The 13,697-nt window shown below is 44.0% G+C and overlaps 1 protein-coding gene across 1 annotated transcript; it reads left to right on the top strand.

Annotated features, from left to right (window-relative positions):
* The first annotated feature begins 3,376 nt into the window (after positions 1 to 3,376).
* On the top strand, positions 3,377 to 12,534 carry LOC121878081 (neuronal acetylcholine receptor subunit alpha-7-like). The gene is made up of 8 exons (XM_042384069.1): positions 3,377 to 3,561; positions 4,582 to 4,761; positions 5,197 to 5,305; positions 7,820 to 8,036; positions 9,420 to 9,597; positions 9,773 to 9,925; positions 10,804 to 10,982; positions 11,813 to 12,534. The coding sequence occupies exons 1-8, from the start codon at positions 3,504 to 3,506 to the stop codon at positions 11,981 to 11,983; spliced, it is 1,245 nt and encodes a 414-aa protein (XP_042240003.1). The 5' UTR covers positions 3,377 to 3,503; the 3' UTR covers positions 11,984 to 12,534.
* Positions 12,535 to 13,697: the final 1,163 nt, after the last annotated feature.

The raw sequence follows: 13,697 nt of genomic DNA, 5'->3' as shown, positions 1-13,697 counted from the left end.
ACTACCCTCCCCCCCCCATCTGACATCTAAAGAATTACTATTACTTCTCTGTTAACTAGATCAATTTCTAGTTAACTTCTCACTTACATATTTTACTAAGTATTCCTTGAAATTTCTGAGTAAATATAAAACTGTTTCTATTACATAATAAAATTGTAAATACTGTAATATCCTCCGTTAATACCTTTGTTTTAATAAATGACATCATTTTGAAATTAGTTCACTTTTACTTGCTTAATATCTTGTGAATTATATTTTTATGTGTCAATACTAGTACTAATAAAAATAATTGTATAAACGTGTCTTTCCTTACCGTAATTCATGATCAAATAGTAAGAGGGATGTGTAGAAGAGGTGGCGGTAAGCCCAGTGTAAAGTGGTTTGAGAGAGCACTACTGATGGCTGTGTGTACTGATGGGTGATGATGGCTGTGTGTACTGATGGGTGATGATGTGTGTGATTGAGATGCTGGTGTGATGGGTGATGATGGCTGTGTGTACTGATGGGTGATGATGGCTGTGTGCTGATGGGTGATGATGGCTGTGTGTACTGATGGGTGATGATGGCTGTGTGTACTGATGGGTGATGCTGGGGTGTTGGGTGATGATGGCTGTGTGTCTGATGGGTGATGATGGCTGTGTTGGTGGGTGATGATGGCTGTGGATGGTGATGATGGCTGTGTACTGATGGGTGATGATGGCTGTGTGTGCTGATGGGTGATGCTGGCTGTGTGCTGTGGGTGATGATGGCTGTGTACTGGTGGGTGATGATGGCTGTGTGTACTGATGGGTGATGCTGGCTGTGTGTACTGGTGGGTGATGATGGCTGTGTGTACTGGTGGGTGATGATGGCTGTGTGTACTGATACTTACCTTTTTTTACCTTCATCCACATTTGGGGCGGTGTTGTGGATGAAAAGTTCCATGGCAGAACACTTATTTTACACCAGTGAGGACTGAATAACAACGAGTGAAGGAAAAGTGTGTGTGTGTGTGTGTGTGTCTGTGTGCGTGTGATAATAATTAACGGTTTACTAAAGAACAGCTCTCACACAGTCCCACCCCCTCAAAGCTCTCACACAGTCCCCACCCCCTCACAGCTCTCACACAGTCCCCACCCCCTCACAGCTCACACACAGTCCCCACCCCTCACAGCTCACACACAGTCCCCACCCCCCTCACAGCTCACACACAGTCCCCACCCCTCACAGCTCACACACAGTCCCCACCCCCAGGCTCTCACACACAGTCCCCACCCCTCTCACAGCTCTCACACAGTCCCCACCCCCAGGGCTCCTCACACAGTCCCCACCCCTTCACAGCCTCACACACAGTCCCCACCCCCTCACAGCTCACACACAGTCCCCACCCCCTTCACAGCTCTCACACAGTCCCCACCCTCACAGCTCACACACACGCAGTCCCCACCCCCCACAGCCTCACACACAGCCCCCACCCCTCACAGCTCACACATAGCCCCCACTCCCTCACAGCTCACACATAGTCCCCACCCCTCACACAGCCAGTCCCCACCCCTCACAGCTCTCACACAGTCCCCACCCCCTCACAGCTCACACACAGTCCCCACCCCCTCACAGCTCACACAGTCCCCACCCCTCACAGCTCACACACAGTCCCCACCCCTCACAGCTCACACACAGTCCCCTCCCTCACAGCTCACACACAGTCCCACCCCTCCCTAGCTGTATAGGCCCTGTCTCATTAACAGAACGTATTATATAAATGGGTCAATACATCTGATATAATATTCAGATTCACCAACCTGTAACTTTCCACTGTCTATGAGTAAGACATGAGATGGACACGTGAGCGGGCAACTCACCCAAGAGGGCGAGACCCATAGCTCAGCATTTCTGTAAGCACGCACTGTGATGCCCCTAAGCTTCAGTAGCTCACCTCAACTCATATCAGTAGGACGTGACCTAACGTTTATCATACATAAACGCCGTCCCTTTCTCATTCACTCTAGACAGGAGACTTACGGTTGATATACACTCAAGAATTATATATACAACCTTTTATAATAAAACAAAGAACTACCGTTTGGGTTTCGTTACTTAAACCCAAATATAAATATGTGTGAACGGACTGGTTAATTGGACAAGCAGCCGATTCACAGCTCACAACCCACCCCCTCACAGCCAGTCCCCACCCCCTCACAGCTCTCACACAGTCCCCACCCCCTCACAGCTCACACAGTCCCCACCCCTCACAGCTCACACACAGTTCCCACTCCCTCACAGCTCACACACAGTCCCACCCCTCCACAGCTCACACACAGTCCTCCCCACCTCACAGCTCTCACACACAGTCCCCACCCCCTCACAGCTCACACAGTCCCCCTCCGCTCACACAGTCCCCACCCCCTCACAGTTCCACAGTCCCCTCCCCGCTCCACACAGTCCCGCCTCACAGTTCACACAGTCCCCACCCCTCCCACAGCTCACACACAGTCCCCACCCCTCCTGCTCACACAGTCCCCCCCTCACATTCACAGTCCCCACTCCTCACAGCTCACACACAGTCCCCACCCCTCACTGCTCACACAGTCCCCACCCCTCACAGTTCACACTCCCACCCCTGCTCACACGTCCCCCCTCACGTTCACACAGTCCCACCTCACAGCTCACACAGTCCCCCTCACTGCTCACACACAGTCCCCACCCCTGCAGCTCACACACAGTCCCCCCTCCCTCACAGCCCCACCTCGCTCACACCCCCCCGCTACACACAGTCCCACCCCTCACAGCTCACACACAGTCCCCACCCTACGGTTCACACACAGTCCCACCCCTCACAGCTCCATCCCCACCCCTCTCGCTCACACAGTCCCCACCCCTCACAGCTCACACAGTCCCCCCCGGCTCACACACAGCCCCCCACCCCCTCACAGCTCGTCCCCCCCCTCCTGCTCACACACAGTCCCCACCCCTCACAGCTCACACACAGTCCCCACCCCTCACAGCTCACACAGCCCCCACCCCTCACAGCTCACACAGTCCCCCCCTCACACAGTCCCCACCCTCACAGCTCACACACAGTCCCACCCCTCACAGCTCACACACACGTGTTAGGCACTGCGCGGTCACATTATTAGAAATAAGAGGACAAACACTGTCAGGGTGTCGAGACCTGGGCGCATCCTCATATTACCTTGTAACACGACCGCTCCTCCCCGGGGGTGTGGCTCACTGACAGTCCCCTACACCACCTATGGCACTGGTGGAAGCGTGGCGCTCAGTGACCCTCCGGCCTTCCCAGGTCCAGTGACCCCTCCAGCTGTCGCCTTCACCACGTAACACGTGCCACTCTGTTGCACTTCTAGTTTCTTCAATATTAAAACAAAGTAAAGCTAAGAGTGTGTGTGTACGCCTTAGGACACCGAGTATTACACGTCACCTGTACAGAGGTGGGAGGTAGCGGCGTACTCAACAGGAGACTTGGTCTACGAAAGAATCAATCATGGAAGGAACGCGGGAGAAAGATGGTGTGGCAGTTTGTGGTGATGGCAGCGCTGACAGCAGCCACCAGCGTCCTTGCAGGTACACCAACAACATATCTTTTTCTGTTACTTCTTAATCCACTGTGTGCTGGTCTTGGTATTCCTGCACTATATTATCCGGTCTTTTTATGGTAGGTGAATCACGGTCATCACTAATGGAAATGACTGATTTCTTCCCTTTTTTCCCTTTTTCCGTGACTCATGGCAACTGTTATTTCCGTTAGGTGTTCCACTCTGAACAGTACAATTGAGAGTTTCCCTTAATTTCTAACTTAACGCGGCAGTTTATGACGAATGTAATTTTTACGGAGTCCGGTGGCAACACGTATTTGTACATGTATGTTTGTAGAGACCAAGATACTGTATAATTAAGGTGAGTGAAGTACTACTTGAGTACAGGTAAGTGGCGAGTGTAGGATTTTTCGGGGGAGCAAGAGCTAGGTACCCAATTTGTGTGACTTACAGTATGTCTATGCCGAAAAGGTTGCTGGCCCGGCAATCTGAAGATATGTGGCCTAGGGGCCCAGCCGCTTGGCGTACGTAAGTTACCTAATTTAAAATCCATTGCATCAATCCAAAGATACACAGCACACGTGGGTAGTGTAGCTAGCGTAGCTTTCGGTGTGAGACTTTCTTATGTTTACAACAGTTGGGTGACACGCAGCTGCAAATTGATTAACTACCGCATGTTTAGTCCATCATTAAGTATAAAACATAATTTTCTTCTCCCCACCCTGTACAAGGTTTCTCAGAAAAATGTACTGTATACAGAATGCCTCAGATTTTCGTGAAAATCGCCTGAAAGTTTGCTTTACATGAAAAAATATTGGCCTCACTTGCTGATGTGCGAGGTCGGTCTCCCCCAAGGTGTAAAACAAGCATCACGCGACCTCCATGAAAATCTGTGAGGCAATGTGTATAATGTTTTTGGTACCCTGCATTAACATTAAATTTATACCACTAATGCAAAGGAAGATGAAGTACAGTATGTTAATAAAGTTTAAGGCAGGAATAGTTGTATCATATCTGTAACAAGTGAGTGTGTGTGTGTCCTGAACAGAGAATCCAGCCTGGAGAAAAGAGGACAAGCTGCGTGAAGACCTGCTAAAAGGCTATAACAAACACTCCTCCTCACCGCACCGTCAACGGCACGACCACTGTTTACTTCAGATTCCTGGTTATGAGCATATGGATCGAGGAAGACAAACAAATATTAAACATGAACTTATACGTCCAAATGGTTAGTTAATAAACTGTTGTATTATACAATTAGATTAAGAAATGTAGTTGTAAGAAACAAACATGTAGCAGAGACCATGTTAACTGGGCCTGATCACCCCTCTGTGACCTTGACTTTTATTCTGATGACTACCGAACTTTATAGGGTTCCTTATCTTTAAAACTTCTGAATAATAAATATCACTGGAACACCCAAAGTACGAACTGACGGATTATTGTACACAGAAGTACATCTGCATGATTATTATATCCCCCAGAGACCCAATGTTTTATAAATAGGAGAGAGAACCTTGGGGCAGTGACAAGAAATGGAGGATTGCCTGGATTTAAAGAGGCATAGCATAATGATTTCAGTCTTGTAGATTTATCTGTCGTTACATTTGAGCCAAGGATGTGAATTCGATGTAATATGAAGATAGTAGTGTGGTTGTGTTAGATGTGGAGAGCCCGAAGCTCACCTGGGACTACAAGGACTATGGCATGCTGAGTAAGCTGCACCTGCAAGACCATATGGTTTGGCAACCAGAGCTCCAACTGTACAACAAGTAAGTTACTATGTGGCAAACCTCTTCTTTCTTGTGTACAGTACATCCTCCCTCATATTATGTTGCTTACTTACTTATGGCACTCCATCGAAGTCGTTGACGACGTTGCTCCTGATGAGATGATTGATGAGTTATGTGTTATTCCTCTGATGCCACCGTAGATGACTATGGAGTCCAATCCTTGAGGCGCAGATCTTGTTGTATAGGTGACGGGGATGTTGTTCATTGAGAGGAATTATGCCTTGAGTCCTCTGATTTCGTTGGGCTAGTTTAGTAGCTCTCTTTTGGTTCAGTGAGGTCTCAGTGTTTCCGCTCCTCTATGGTAGGGTTGCCATACGTCCGTATTTTCCCGGACATGTCCTCCATTTAGGTCTCGAAATCTTCATCCGGAAGTAATTTTTAAGATTATTCAAAAGTCCGGAATTTCAGCTTCCATCATTTTCTCCACGGAAAAAAAACATGAAACTGTAATGACGAGACAGAGAGAGGGAGAGAGGGGAGGTGGAACCGTAGAGATCTCGTTCAGTTTTCGTCAGCTGATAAGTCACGTGTACGCCTGTACGGTGTTGTCAACTTAGCTGTCAAATATTTGATTGATAAGGGGGTAGAAATTGATGAAGTGTTTTGACCAAGTTAGTAACATGAAGCAGTTTGTGGAAAATTACAAGAGTGATGAAGAATTTAGTAATCTGCCAACACATATAGAGTGGACCAGATACTTTGAAAAATCAAAGAACTTTGAATGCCACTCAGAATTGCCAAGAATTGCACAATTCTTCTTTGCTATATCATCTCACAATGCAAATGTAGAAAGAGTTTTTTCACTGATGCAAAGTCAATGGACAAAGGAAAGGAACAAATTGAGTGTTGAAACAATGAAAGGCATTCTGACTGTACAGTACAACTTCCGAGAAACATCTTGCAGTGACTTCTATACCTTTCTAAAGAGCAATCAGCCAATACTGAAAAAGATCCGATCTACAGAAAAGTATGCATGGGCACACCAAGTCACACACACAGTGGGGGAAGAAGACTGCAGCTAAGGGAATGAAGATGTTCAGCCTTAAGCAAAGGTAATTTTTTTTTTTTTTAAAGATTTCTATACCATGTATGTTGTATATTAGCCTGTGTGTGCCGGGCCAGGGGGGGGGGGATGTTTTCGGGAGCGTCCTCTTTTTTGAATGTTCAGATATGGCAACTCTACTCTATGGCATGTTGAGCGCCATAAGGAACAATCAGAGGCTAGTTGCTCCAGTGGTCCTTATATCTCTTTTTCTGTCCTCTCGCCGAGCGGTTTCCATGTGAGAGCTTGCCATATAATATTTGTCTTGGAAGCCGATGGTCTGGCATCCTGATAACATGTCCAAGCCAGTGCAAGTGTCTTTTGGCTAGCATGGTTTCAATGCTGGTCGTGTTTGAGCGACGATATAGTTCTTCATGAGTCACTCTATCTTCCCAGGATATTCCAAAGATACGCTTAAGACATCTAGTGTGGAAGTTTTCCAGCATTTGGATATGGCGTCTGTACGGCGTCCGGTTTTTGAGGCATATAATAATGTAGATATACAGGGTCGGCATGGGTGGAATGTTATCCAGTGCTGTAGGTGTTATTGGGTTAATTTGATTTAGAAATGTGTTGAAGTGCTCAGCCATCTTACTGCAATCATTTGATTGCTTTTGTAGAGTGTGGTGCCATATTATGTACACTCACTTTCATACGCAAACATTAACGTATCTAAATATTCACAAATACTTCCATTTAAACACACACGCATTACTGTATGTAAATGTATACACAATAATGTATACATATACTCACAAGTTTTAACACACATGCACAAATGTAAACAAGTGCGGTATACTAGTCACAAATATAAGACGAAGATTTTCATTACACATTACAGGAAACCTTCATTATATGCGGTATCACTAAAAGCAATTTCCTTACTACTCAAATAAAAACTTAGGCTAAGAAATCACTATGTGCTGTCAAACCCTGATATAGCGTGGTCGCATCTTGAAGTGTTTTTTTTTTCACGAAAGAGTCAAATTCAGCACCTAGGGCGAACGGAATAGGTTTATCTCATCACATCTCACTCCCTCAGTGAACCCTTTAAGTCTTAAAGGGTTCACTAGCGGCAGAACTACAGTGACCGTATGTTGTTAATAAGAAGTAAACAATTCACTCTGTAAAGACAGTGGAGGAAACTAACACCACCACCCAAACAATTGCTCAGTCCGGTGCATCCAGCCCACAGTGTGTCTTTTAATATTTCTTATGTATTTAAGTATCTACCTAACCCAGCTTAACCTCACCTAAGGTAATGCAACTTAACCTAACTTAACTTAATGTAACCTAACCTAATCCACACAGAACTGATATTGCGCCTAGTTTTCACCGAGTTGACTCGGTTTTGACTTATTTCGGTTTCTAACTATAACAGAGACTCAAATGAAATGCATGGTAGTACGGTAGTGTTAGGGACTAATTAAATGCTTGGTTGTGTGCTGCAGCGCGGACCACACCATGATCGACCACTTCCAGAACGTCAAGTTACAAGTGAACTCTAATGGAACTGTGCTGTGGATACCCCCGGCCGTCTTCAGAGCCGAATGTCCCCTAGACTACACGCACTGGCCCTATGATACTCAAATATGTTCCCTCTACCTTGGCTCCTGGACCTACAACGGTTGGCAGGTCAACATGCAGCTCCTTAATAATTCTTCATTGGTGAGTGTGTGTGTGTTGTTTGTGTTGCAGCTTTTTAATCACTCACTATGCAGCTACAACACAAATATTACTGTGTGTGTGTGTTGTTTTAGTGTTCATGTAGTCAACTTTGTCAGGAATGTAAAAAAAAAAAATCTTAATATTTACGTCAAAAAAACAATACTTGATGATACCAATATTTATTAAGTGAATCTGTGTGATCGTTTCACTTACAAGACCCGAACTGAAGGAGAAGTATGTTGGTATATAGGGCAGGTATCGTTTTGTCAAACGTCACTTTGAATTAGCACAGTATAAGTGAATTGTAGTAAAAAATACGTGTTTGTGTCGTGGCTGAACTCTACACCAATAATAATAAACGTGAACCAAAATTAGAATAAAGAAAAAAACTTTACTGAAAAAGGCTAAACCAAAACTAAATAATTGTTGGTGTGGGCGAGGCGCCGTCGACACGCTCAACAACCTCATCATAACCCCCAAACTAAAATCGTAATTAATCCTCTGAGGCCGAAGTTCAAACTATAATCGTCATAAACTACCTGAAATTTACTGTCCGGTAATATAACTCTGCAATTTATAATTATTAATTTATATTAAACAATCCCAAGCAGGAAACTGCTATAAAACACTTTGAAACTAAAACGATTACGTTGAGTTTGTAGAGTTATCCAGCGGACACCAAAGTTGACACGACCTATAAAGGACTGGCGATCAAACAGCATCAGTTACAGTCCTCTGGGTGTACTGACCCAAGTACTGTACTGTATATGTACGCCAAGCTATTCAGTGATCCACTGGGAAATGAAGAAATGGTTTGCGATTATAAGAGAAAGGTAAAAAGAAGAAACGAGCGAGAACAAATGTTCCAAACAAACCACGGATGACTCATCGGCCTCCGGGAGTTTAAGAATTATATTCTAATGGGTCACACGAATAACCAAAAAATACTGTAATTATAGAACATTGATGAGAGTGCTGTTATCAAGGTTATAAAAATAGAAGCTGTGAAACATGAAAACTGCTCCTAAACTGGAACTCTCATCAATGTTCTGCAATTACAGTATTTTTTGGTTATTTAGCTGTTTATCTTCAAGAGGAAACATGAGAACAAAGAATTCAACAGACAGATGGAAGGAGGAAGACATACTGTTCAGACAACGTGGCTCATGACAACACATCTCCAGCTCGAGTTGCTGTGGGGTAAAAAAAAAGTTGCATTTGACCTCTGACCTTTACAGTATTTGACACAGTTGCCCATGATGATTGAGCATGTCTAGCAGGAATAGCTTTGGTGTAGTTTGAGACTTTGTTCGTCACCAATGAACTTCTGAATTATAAAAATCATGAGTGTTTGCAAGGATTACAAATGTGATATTTTCGCAGATATTAACTGCGAGGTATGCCGACAAACGTAACTCCTGGCGGGTGATGAGTAGCAGTGTCAGGCGGGAGGTGACAACTTACCCTTGCTGCCCAGAGCCTTACATCACGCTACATATGGTCATCACCTTGGCCAGGACCTCCCCTTCCTTCGTCTGCACCGTCGTCCTTCCTGCCTGTGGTGGGTACTGTCACCACCTACATGTGGTGGGTACTGTCACCACCTACATGTGGTGTTTTGTTTACTGTAGGTCACAAACTTGGTCAAGAGCATCATGAGAGGTATTCCGGTACTCAGTATGTAGGAACATGTACAGAAGGTATACAATAATAAGGTGTGTGGTGGTATCCGGCAGTGATCTCGGTGTTGACGCTGGTACAGTTCGTGCTGCCCCTGCGGGAGCCGCGAAGACTGACGCTAGGGTGCATGAGTCTGCTCCTGACCCTGCTGTTGCTGCTCTACCTGGCCACCATCATCCCGCCCACCGCCACTTCCCTCCCTATTATTGGTAAGTCTTCCCTAGTACGTCTTACCTCGCCCCTACTCTTTCTTACGGTACAATATTGTTTACGTAAACTCGTTTTACACGTCCTAAAGAGATAGGTAATCTTCAGTCCCGATAAAGCAGTCTCCTCTAACACTATATAACAGTACCACGGGACGACTTGCTTTTCTCTTACTCGCCTTCTCCTCCTCCATCGCCTTCCCAGTATACTACTCTTGTTTATAATCACGGTGAAGTGGTCATCACTCCATCTCTCACACCAAATAAAACGACAGTCAGTCGATATCTGTGGCTGGATTAAAAAAGAAGCTTTCTTGCATTTTGGCACAGAGTTACTCCATACTTTGTCTACATAATTTATAGTTTGTGAACTTTCATAAAACCTTTGTATCAGTGTTAGACCCTTTGTAAACCACAAACCCACAGTACTACAGCTTCGTGATGCCAAACAAACTTGGTGAGGATTTGCATCATTGTGTTTTTTAGTTTCTACATAATTTAATATAAGTAATGGCTGTAACTCCTGTATGAAGCTCTACAGTACACCTCGGGTTTACGGTTCCATCCACCGCGCTGTAACTACTGCATTTTTTTTAATGAATCATTTCACTATTTAATGTATCAGCTTATTGGTTTGTTCTTTGTTACTTGCTTATGACCTTCATTGTCCAGTACAGCACATGTATTAATGTAACTGGTTACAGTAACGATATAATTCATCTCATGTCACAATGAGGTTATCTGTTTTGTTTCTTTTATTACTAATTTAATACAAATATAACTGAGTTTCAAGTATCAGAAATACTGTTAATTAACTTTACTTGGGCACTAAGTCACTAAGTTGCTGGTGATGAAAAACTTAACAAAATAACTGTGGACAGTCAAGTTCTACGGACAGACGCTAGTGGTGGTGGTGGTGAGTGTGTGTGTTAGTGCCAGCCTACTGCGTTTGACTGACAGCCGCCACCCTGCGTCCACCGCGCCACCACCGACACTCCTCAAGACCATCCTCACTGGACCACTCGGCACCATCCTTTTCCTACAACGTTACACCGACAAGGTACTGTAGTCCCCTCCTCCTTCTACCAGAGTTTCAACGTTACTTTCGCTATGATTATTATTATTGGCCATCACCATTATCTTGTTACCGGATAACCATTGCATTCGATATCTAAAGTCTGACTCTTAGTCCAAACTCCTTTTCGCTATTTTGCTTGAATTAACAAACCACTGAAACACAATGGTCAATCTGTACTGAGAATACCTGAAATACGCATTTAACTCTTTCTTGTGAGTGGCATTCAAAATTTAACAGAAGTTAGTAGGTTATTTATGTTATATTAGAGTAGTACTGTTATAACATGGGGTGCGGTAGCCAAGTATATGTAGCATTCGCCTTCTGTTCTAAGGGTCACTAGTTCGATTCCGGAACGTTTTTAGTCCACCCATCTATCAACGAACACCTAAGTTTATATTTGGGAAGTAAATGCAGTCGAGTGCAGTGGCGGCCAAGCTGCCTCCTTGCATACTGCAGGCTCAGTATACAATGTACTGTATCCAATAATGTCAACAAGAGACCATAAGAGCAAGGGTGAATACAATTTCTCGAACACATAGCAGTCAAAATTAATTACAAATTGTGGGTTGATATTTGGCAAGACATCAGCCGCGTTAAATAATTAATGTACAGTATTCATTCTACAATGCCAAGAGTAAATTTTTTCTGAACTTTGCTGTGGTCGGAAGAGGAACTTTCTCAACCCTGGAGGTATACCTACATAGTTCACAAGATGAAATACATGTACTGTAGTGTGGGTGCTTCAAGAACCTCAGAAATTTATCTCACTAGCTTTACTTTCAGTAAACTAATTAGAGGTTGTGTTGACACAGGTTGGTCTGAGCGGGGGAGGGGGGGAGGACGGGGAGGTGCTGGAGGAAGCTCTCCCCGCCTCTTACCTCCATGAGTGGATCCTCGTCGCAGCCGCCGTCGACCGCCTCGCTGCTCTCACCTTCGTCGCCACCTTCGTCATCACCCTCATCGCCTACGTCTCCAGAGTCTAATAAACTTTACTCAGATCTGAAATACAAAAAAAAGAACAATGACATGAATAAGTGAAAACCTGTAAGTGTTCGCCACTAAGTGTACTCCACCCATTGTTTTGTTACGAGTGACCATATTGTCATTAATATTAAATATATTCCACTTCCCGTATGTTAAATAATATTTCTTGTTGTGACTGGCTGACTCCCGCCTGGCAGAAATTACGAAGAAAAAATATAACCAACACTTGAGTTGTCACAACCATGGTCACAACATGCCCGTCACAATTTTGGCAAGACTATGTATAAATTGTTGGTTTTAAGCTCTCTTGGAAGTAACAACATAGTAGAAATAAGAGAGAAATGTCACATACATTGTACAGAACGTTTACATTTTTAAGTATACATAAAGTAGATCAAATAACTGGAGATGATGACAGGTTCCTTACATGCGCACTGATTCAAACTTCTTTATTTCTTATTTCATGCTAAGTCTTGTACTATTTTACGATTATGATTGTTCCAAAAGTTTCGCCTTCGCGCCAGTAATTGTTGTACATTATATTAAAACAGTAGTTGTTTTTCTTTTCCTTGTTATAATGATAAGAAAATGTTATGGTAAAAATTAACAAAATCGATTAACTCCTTCTGGTGGTAATGCTGTTCTCAGACATTACCAGGCAGAAACTCACCTGAGGAATGGCACAAGTTGCAGTGTTGAGTTTGTTGACGTAGTGGTTGTGTTCCCGCCAATCACTCGGCTGGTCCAGGGAGATGGCAGGTTTGAATTTTTTTTTTCAATTTCAATTGTTTATTCCTTGATAGAGGAAGCGGGATCCTAGTGCTGTCACTAGGTACCCCTGTACAATGACACCAGAAGCATCTGGCAAGTGTGACAAGTATATACAGCATAAATATTATAAAGGGGCTTACTAAAGCCTAAGGAAGGAAGGATATTCCTTTAACACATAATCAATGTTTTTTACAAAATATCTGGCCAATATGGGGAGGATCATCGTGTCTCCGTCAGGGGGTCGTGGAGTGGTGGTCCAGCAGGCGTCACGTGTGTGTGGGGACAACTTAGGAGGTAGTGGATAAGGGTGCTGCTGTCGGGTCTTCTGCATAATGCACAAGAGCGTTGCTCAGGGTTAGTTTGATGGTTCTTTTCATCACGGGTTCCAATGATATAAACTTTGGTACATTTAATTTCGTATACCATATTATCAGTAATTCTTTAATCAACGGATTGTTGGCGGCGACAGTTGGCACTGCATCCAGAAAATTTGAAGGCGGCCAGACAGGATCTGCGCAAGACGTCACTGAGTGACTGAACCACTCACTCCCAAGTGAAAGTAGTTTCTGTTACACCGTGTCTCTCTGTTTATAGTACTTTTTTCTTATTTACATTTATTTAGATTTACTATTACACAATTTTTTTCATGATCAACAATCCTCATTTGGAAGTACAAGACTATTAATAGCTTCTACTTTAAAAGGTGTTAATTTGCAATGATTAATAACAAGTGAATATCCTCAAGAGGGGGTTTATTAACAGATAGCAAAACCCAACAAGTCAGGGTCTGGTGTGTGTGACATCATAGGGGACGAAAGTTGGCAGACCTAGGCCTCTTTCACGCGTATGCAAAAGTCAAGTGAAAATGCTGTTTTACGTCATCTTGTAAACTCAGAGGTACTTGATGAGTTCGCTTTATCCAGTAAAGTCAGTGATTTTGAA

Source organism: Homarus americanus, unplaced genomic scaffold (assembly GCF_018991925.1).
Source record: "Homarus americanus isolate GMGI-L3 unplaced genomic scaffold, GMGI_Hamer_2.0 scaffold45562, whole genome shotgun sequence".
Classification (NCBI taxonomy): Eukaryota; Metazoa; Arthropoda; class Malacostraca; order Decapoda; family Nephropidae; genus Homarus; species Homarus americanus.
This window is presented reverse-complemented; position numbering and strand designations above follow the sequence as displayed.

Excerpts from the sequence above, each read along its gene's own strand:
- LOC121878081 (XM_042384069.1), top strand. The coding sequence starts at position 3,504 with ATGGTGTGGCAGTTTGTGGTGATGGCAGCGCTGACAGCAGCCACCAGC. Across the intron at positions 4,762-5,196 it reads TGAACTTATACGTCCAAATG|ATGTGGAGAGCCCGAAGCTC; the intron begins GTTAGTTAATAA and ends TGGTTGTGTTAG. Across the intron at positions 10,983-11,812 it reads TACAACGTTACACCGACAAG|GTTGGTCTGAGCGGGGGAGG; the intron begins GTACTGTAGTCC and ends GTGTTGACACAG.